We start from the raw sequence: 7,719 nt of genomic DNA, 5'->3' as shown, positions 1-7,719 counted from the left end.
TTTTCACTCCACTCCACTGGAGGTCTACAGCTAGGCTTCAAATGATCCCCAACCTCTGAAATCAGGGGCACAATTGTGTATAAGTTTGTGTGCATTTTTAATGGAGAGTCTATATCTTTTAATGGATTCCCTGAGGTGGTTGCCACCCACTCCCGTTGCCTATACCATGCTGCATCCCTGGAGGTGGTGGCCTTTGAGCTGGGCCTGGAAGTTTGGACAGGACTTCATGAAGCGGGATGGAGAGGCAAACAATGGGGTGGGGATGTGAAGAAGGCCAGCTGGGTAGAGGGAGGAGCACATGTAGGGGCTTGTTAGGGGGAAAGAATTCAACATGTCTAAAGAATGTCAAGGGTGCTATGGGTTCTTTCTTTTTTTAATAAATTTATTTATTTATTTTTGGCTGTGTTGGGTCTTCGTTGCTGTGTGCGGGCTTTCTCTAGTTGCGGTGAGCCGGGGCTACTCTTCGTTGCAGTGCGCAGGCTTCTCACTGCAGTAGCTTCTCGTTGCGGAGCACGGGCTCTAGGCATGCGGGCTTCAGTAGTTGTGGCGCACGGGCTTAATTGCTCCGCGGCATGTGGGATCTTTCCAGACCAGGGCTCGAACCCGTATCCCCTGCCTTGGCAGGCGGATTCTTTTTTTTTTAATTTATTTATGTATTTTATTTATTTATTTTGGCTGTGTTGGGTCTTCGTTGCTGCGCGCGGGCTTTCTCTAGTTGCGGCAAGCGGGGGCTACTCTTCATTGCAGTGAGCGGGCTTCTCATTGCGGTGGCTTCTCTTGCTGCAGGGTACGGGCTCTAGGTGCGTGGGCTTCAGTAGTTGCAGCATGCAGCCTCAGTAGTTGTGGCTCACTGGCTCTAGAGCACAGGCTCAGTAGTTGTGGCGCACGGGCTTAGTTGCTCCACGGCATGTGGGATCTTCCCGGACCAGGGATTGAACCCGTGTTCCCTGCACTGGCAGGCGGATTCTCAACCACTGCGCCACCAGGGAAGTCCCAGTTCTTGCTCCTCGTTTATTTGTGCTCCAATCATGGCTCCTGGCTCCCTGGTATCTGCCTGCCCTGCAACTTCCCAGCATGAGTCTACAGCCTAAAGGAACTCCGGACCAGGTGTCAGGATCTTCATTCTGGTTCCAGTCCTGTTCTCTGCTGGATTTTACCACCATAGAATCTAGTAGGAGACTTAATGCCTTCTCCTCCAACTCTCAGGGACAGAGTGAGAAGCAAGTGAGCTCACAGGTGTAATTGCTTGCGGCTTCTCATTGGCCAGAGGCCATGTCAGGGAAGAGGGCTGCTCCCTGGACCCCCTGAATCCCTGGGAAGTCACTGGCCCTTACCTGTTCCACCCCTGGCTCTCAGCCCCACGTCTCTCTTGTGATTACTTCTGGAGTCTCCTCCCTGACCAGCCTGGATGATTTTAAGCACAAGCACCTCATCTTCTTCGAATCTCAGCTCAACCCAGAGGTAGACTCAGCATGAAGCTAAGACTGCTTGAGCACCACGGCCTCTACCCAGGCCCTGGGAGAGGCTTCATCAATATGTTCCTGTTGTCAAGTTCTCAGGAAATTTCCAAAGGGAGACACTTTCACCACAATGGGTCAAGATGGCTAGTTCTTTCCACTCCAAGTGTCCTTGTGTCCCAGTTTCCCTTTATGTGAAGCAGTTGGCATGGACATTTCTGGAATAATGCTAAGGGGGAGTGGAGTTGGGGATCAATTTAATTTGGATTCATTGGGATATATTTACGTGGTTCTCAGTCACCTCTATGAATAGATAAATCATTGCTAGCTACCTCTGTATAGAGAATGGCTTCTAGGAATCTTCCTACCCACAGTCCAACTCATTTGGCATTGTGACATCAAGGTGTCATATCCAGAGGTCATCTTGTGACATGAAAGTGTTTTCTCCTGCCTGGCCCTGGAAGTATATGGACAACAGAGGAGAAACAGGTTTAAAATGTATGGAACCAGAAGCTAGTCTATAGAAAATATTTCCAACCGTTAGGGGGAGAATTTTGGAGGTATGCACAGCAGTTAGTAAAAAATCTTATGCTATTTTTCTGAATTGTGAGATGTATTTGTTTTGACTTCTTTTTTCATTCTAAGTAAATATTCACCTTCTTACCTAATTTTGTGCTCTTTTTCTTAAAGAGGACTCCCCAAATTGTGTGAGCGTCAGTTCCCACAAAATCTAGATCTAATCCTGGCTCTGACATTTATTTTGTGTGATCTTGGACAAGTTGCTTATCCTTTCTGAACCATCTCCTCTTCTGTAAAACCTGAATGACAGTTTGGACAGGTGAGGACTGGGAAAGCCTTGTGACATTGTTCCACTTCTGAAACCATTACTAGAGAAAGTAGTCGAGCCGAACAAAAATTAGACCAGAATATACAGGTAGGGGAAGATGTAATATACGAGAAATAATGGTGAGCAATGAATCCAGCAAACCTTAAATCTAAATAACTGGAAATAATCTGGTTGTTGCAAACCTTAATGCAGTTTGGAAGAAAGGATTTTTGTAACGGAAGACACATTATGCAAGAACAAATTTAATAATAAGCTATATCTATAATTCCAGATTATTTCTGCAAAACCTGGGAAACAAGAGGGAAGGAGGAGGAATATGAACATACAAACAGCCTCCTCTTGTTGGAGGAGACTCTGAAATTCTTGGCACTGATAAATGCAGGCTCAGATATCTGTTAGACATTTAAAGGTATCAACCAGCAGAACAAAAATGGGAATTAGAACTTTTGTACCTCCCTCTTCTTTCATGTGGCATAGCCTCAAAGCCCTGCCGCTGAGAGCTGCGCAGAGGGCCAGAGCCACGTGTGCCCCCAAACCCCCAGCTTCCGCCCTGGCCCACAGCACAGGGCTGGACACGGATTTGGGAAGCTCCTGCTTCTGACTCCCTGTCTCTTGCCTCCCAAGCAACTAGATTGGGCTGGAAGCAGATTGGGAAACTCTCTCCCCGTCCCAGAGAGATAATCAGGCCAGATAAGACTAGCCATAAAACAAGACAAGGCAAGACAAGGCCTGACACAGACAAGGACTTGTCTGTTCAGACCCAAGCATCCCACAGACCCACTTATTACACAGAGCCACGCATTATTGCTTCTAGATCACAAGCCCAGGCATCACAAAGAACAGGTTCTTACGCCAACCCAGGCATCACAGAGAACCAGATGTTACCCCAAAATGTGGGTGTCACAGAACCAGACATTGTCTACACAACCCCAGGTGACATAGAATCAGGCACCTGGGAGGAAATGGTGAAATTAGGATTCTAGTCACAAAAGTCAAAGTGGCTTTGGTGGGCCCAGGTCAAATGTGTGAAATCTTGGCAATGCGTGGGTACCAGTGAGTCTATGCTGAGTTTGTTTGGTCTTTGAAATTAGAAAATGCCCCAATGTGGGAGCTGGGTCCCCCTCTCCACCAGGCAGAGAATAGGCCTCACCCAGACTGGGGCTGCCTGAGGGCAAGGGCTGGGATTTCCTGACTCCAGAGGGTGAGGCTCCTTGCACAGCCAAAGCCCCTGGGGACCTCACACCAGGTTTCCCGAAGGCCCTGCCTAGCCTGGATGTCCTGAGTGGGACCCGTTCCCTCCCCAGGGCGGCTCCCCAAAGCTCAGGGCTCTGCCTCCAGGGGGCGCCAAATGGACACTTCTCAACAGAGGCTGTACTGGCCCCAAGTCCGGGCTGAGCGGGGCTGGGGAGGAGACCTGAGTCTGTCCTGGCCACACAGATGGTCACAGCTGAAGAGGCCTGAAAGCTGACAAGTTCATTTCCACCTGACAGAGATGGAGGCTGGGAGGCTGAGGCTCAGAGAGGGTGTTCCAGGTGAGCAGTAGAGCAGGGCCAGGACCCAGTAGGCGGGGCAGCCTGGCCTACTATTGTCCACTTCTCTATCCTCGGGCCCTGGGGGAAAGATATGCAGTCCTTCCACCCAGGAAAGCCTGGTTTCAGGTCAGCCCGTGTGGCTGTGGGAGAAGAGGGGGAAGACCCTCAAGCTTCAGAAGTGGCCAAAACAACAAACCCGCAAGTAACTCTTTGGTTCAGGTGAGCAAACAAAGGCCCAGAAAGGGTCAGTGGCTTGCTCAAAGCCACACAGCAAGTTAGTGGAGGACTCATAATTGGAAAACAGGGTTCCCAACCCCCAATCTCAGGCAAAGGGCCCAGAGGAGGTACTCGCCATGGCTGCTACTCCCGGCCAGAATGGGGCCCTGGGACAGCTCACACTCTGGATTCCTCAGGCTCCTTCTTTGCCCCTGACGCTAACAGCTGCTGCTGTAGGCCAGGGTTGGGTATGGTCGCCTTGGTCCCCTCCTCTTTGTCCTGCTGCCTTAGGATGGCCAAAATCAAGGCGAAACAGGCCAGAGAGCCTGTCTTGAAGAAGAACTGGAGGCCGATGAACCTGGGAAAGAGCAAGTGACCCTTGAACTCAGGACCTCCCCATTCAGGGCTTGGATGTGCTTGGGCTGGAAACAGAGTGGCGTCAGCAATCATCACCCATTATGTACTTGGAGACGTTGAGGCCTTGCGGGGGGGATAGGCCTCCAGCCCCAGGGCAGTGGACCCTGTCACCATGGCTTTTGCTGGGAGCCCCTAGAATTGACCCCCATGGGGGTCCTTCCTTGGAAGGGGGAAAAGCTCCAAAGAAGCCTGCCTGCCCTGTGCTGACTGCCTCATGGCCTGGGCTGGCCCTGCCTCTCTCTGGGTCTCTCTAAGGACTCAGCGGGCCTGACAGTTGCAACTCTGGATCACATCACTTGCCGCAAGAAAAGGAGGATTCTCTCTCCTGTTTGTCTAATTCACCAAGACTCTTCTTGACTTCTCCTCTAGGAAGCCCTCCTGGAACCATGCACTCCTCAGAGCTGGAAGTGAACAGCTCCCTACTCCCAGCTCTGCTAGTAAGTCCCTCCCCGCAGCTGCCCATCCATCCCAGGGCCTGCAGCCTCTCTGCTTTCAGGTTCCTTTGGGCTCCCCATTGTATGGACGGGAAGATTAAGTCCCAAAAAGGCAGGTCTCGCAATGAGGGAGGCAGAGCGGGGCCTGCATCCTAGGCCTCCTATGTCCTAGATAGAGCCATCTTCCTGACCCAGCCCAACTCTCTGTTTTTCTCACACCTGGGCTGCTCCCCTGATTCTCCCCTCACTCAGCCAGCACAGACTGGTGAGGCCCAGCTTTGCCAGTTATCAGCTGTGTGACTTTGGGCCACTTACTTAAATCTCCCTTTCCTCATCCATCAAAAGGGGAGACAATGTCTAGATTGCGGGACCGGTGAGATCAGCACTGCATGGAACTCCGGTCACCTTGCAGGTGGATGGCAGTGGACCTCCCCTCCCTGCTGGTGGCCTGCCTGGGACCCCAAGAGTGTTTCTAGAAGCTTTCTCACAGCCCCCTGGTAGCCCCTATCCCCGGTCTCACCGGTTTCGAAGCAGGTCGTGGTCATAGTAGTGGCAGACGGCCCGACGCCCACAACTCTGGGCCCAGTACACACAGGTGGTGTCAATGGCACTGCCGTGGATCACGGGGCTGGGCATCCAGGCTGGAGGAGGAGGTGTTCAGGGGACAATGGAAGCTGGCATCCCGGTACCTCCCCTGCCACTCCCTGGTATATATAACTCTTCAGGGCCATCAAGTCTTCAGCCTTCAAGCCCACCCCTTACCCTGGTATTGGATGCTGGCTCCCTGATGGGCTGTCTAGCTGCTTGCGCACCCACCTCCAGGGTACCTAGGTCGGATCTGTGACCCTGTGGGCCAGTGAACCCTAAGGTCAGGGAGCGGGCCCCACTCATCCCTGTGCCCCCCGGGCCTTGGACAAGCAGTCCCCAGCACATTCTTTACCCAAAACTCTCAGGAGCATGAACTGGATCCCCACAGCCAGAGTCTTGTCTTCTTTCTTCACTCCCCTAACAAGCAGGGACAGGGTGACATGAGGATTGAGAGGGTTCCAGCCTTCAAGGGGCTCTCACCATCCCCTTCTCTCCCACTCCCAGCACCAGCCTGCCCCCAGAGGTTCTGAAGTGGCTTCCCTTCAGCCTGCAGAGCCGGGTCCCAGCTATACCCACTGACCGTCAGGGCCCTGTGCTGACCTCCCTGTGTTGCCGGTCACAGACACCCCTCTCTCCCCACCCCCTGGTCCCACCAAATTCTCCCCTTCCTCCTACCCTTGGCAAAACCTGGAGCTGGGCAGCCAGACACGCCGTGTAACTTCCCTGATCACTATGATGGCTCAGCCTGGGGTGCCTGGCAATCACTGGCTCCTCTTCCTAAGTCATCCCAGCAGCTGGCATTTGTGGAGTGCTTACCATGGCTCAGTTATTCTGTACTGCGCCCCCCACGTCCCCCGCATATGGTAGGTATAGCATGAGGCCCATTTTACAGGTAAGGAAACTGACAGATAGTTAGACAGGTTGAGTGACTTGGCCAAGACCCCACGGCTGATGGCTGTCAAGGGTTGGAATTTGTGCCGTACACTGCCCGCATGAACTTCTCTTAATCAGCCTGCCTGCTGGGGCATCTGACTCCTCTACTTTTGCTCCTGCAGCCAGCCTGGTTTATGGATCTACATGCCTTCTAATATTGTAAGGGTCTCCATCCCCCTTCTAATTTTCTAGAAAACAGATGGGGAATAAAATAATCCCAGCATAATGAAAATTTGGAATTATCCTGCTCTGAGGTCCTCTTATGGTTTCAGGCGACAGTTTGTCAGTCCCAGCAGGCACCCTCAGGACAAGGGCCAGAAAGATCTTGGACCAAGAGGCAGTGCTCAGCACAGGCTGGGTCCACAGTGGGCACCTAGTGCTTGTTGACTTGAAGTGGAAGAGTCGTAGACCACCCTGATGGGGTTTGGATTTCTAGGTGCACCACCTGTGACCAGCTCACTGCAGGTCGGGTGGGGTGGAGAGTCAGGTGACGCTCCCCCACTTCCTCCTCACTGTGACTGGAGGCCAGGGCTGGGGCTTAGGTGTGGCCTCTCCTCCTCTGGGGAAAGTAGGGGTCTGGGCTCTGGGCATTGGCATCAGTACTATTCCACCCCAAACTTGCTACATGACCCGGGGCTAGCTCCTGAATTTCTCTGAGCCTCAGTTTTCTTATCTGTCAGATGGGGAGAAAACTTCATCTCAGCAGTTGCCATGAGGATGTAGACAGGACAGTGAGAGCCTGGTCTGCTTTGGGGGCCAGGACACCTCCTTCTTTGAACACCTCCCTCAGGATCCCTTATCCTGCCTGTGGTTAAGAACCTCTTGGTATGCACTGGTTCCAGCACGCCCCTGCTTTCACCTTAGGATGAGCATGAAGGACGGTGTGTGGGTGACACTAGCCAGTGCGGCACCCAGGCTGACCAGGATCATGAAGGGCAGCACGAGGTGGCTGCAGGCCGAGTCGCAGGAGCCCGCTGGCACAGGGCCGCCCCCTACCACACAGCTGCAGTTGGTGTAGAAGACCTAGGGTGGGGAGGGGGGAAGAAGAGCCTTCAGGAACCTCTAAGGACAAGCAGCTGGCCAAGGGGTGAGGCCCCAGGAGGCTTATGAGAGACCCGTGGACACACACAAACTGGGGCAGAGCTGGCTGGATGCTGGGATTTCTGACCCCTTGGCTCAGTCAGGATGGCTTGAGCGGCCTGACAGGTACACAGGCTGTTTGCACACAAAGGGGCTGAGCCCAGGCTGAAGCTGTGGGGAGAGAGGACGTGGAGAAGAGGACAGGGAGAGGGAAC

General features: G+C 53.0%; 1 protein-coding gene across 8 annotated transcripts in view; it reads right to left on the bottom strand.

Annotated features, from left to right (window-relative positions):
* Positions 1-361: 361 nt before the first annotated feature.
* SLCO2B1 (solute carrier organic anion transporter family member 2B1) overlaps positions 362-7,719 on the bottom strand; it is a 53,195-nt gene continuing 45,837 nt past the window's right edge. For 7 of the 8 annotated variants that reach the window (XM_049713662.1, XM_033405735.2, XM_033405732.2 and 4 more), the window contains 4 exons: positions 7,284-7,447; positions 5,844-5,908; positions 5,424-5,544; positions 2,531-4,410 (listed from right to left, as the gene is read on the bottom strand). In XM_049713662.1, coding sequence (XP_049569619.1) covers positions 4,230-4,410; positions 5,424-5,544; positions 5,844-5,908; positions 7,284-7,447 — 531 coding nt within the window. In that variant the 3' untranslated portion in view covers positions 2,531-4,229. Of the gene's footprint in view, positions 1,915-2,530; positions 4,411-5,423; positions 5,545-5,843; positions 5,909-7,283; positions 7,448-7,719 lie in introns of those variants that run through there. The other variant, XM_049713661.1, reaches the window with a different exon arrangement.

The sequence above is a fragment of the Orcinus orca genome, chromosome 8, assembly GCF_937001465.1.
Source record: "Orcinus orca chromosome 8, mOrcOrc1.1, whole genome shotgun sequence".
Taxonomy (NCBI): domain Eukaryota; kingdom Metazoa; phylum Chordata; class Mammalia; order Artiodactyla; family Delphinidae; genus Orcinus; species Orcinus orca.
Note: the sequence above shows the minus strand (reverse complement) of the source record. Positions and strands in the feature narration are given on the sequence as shown.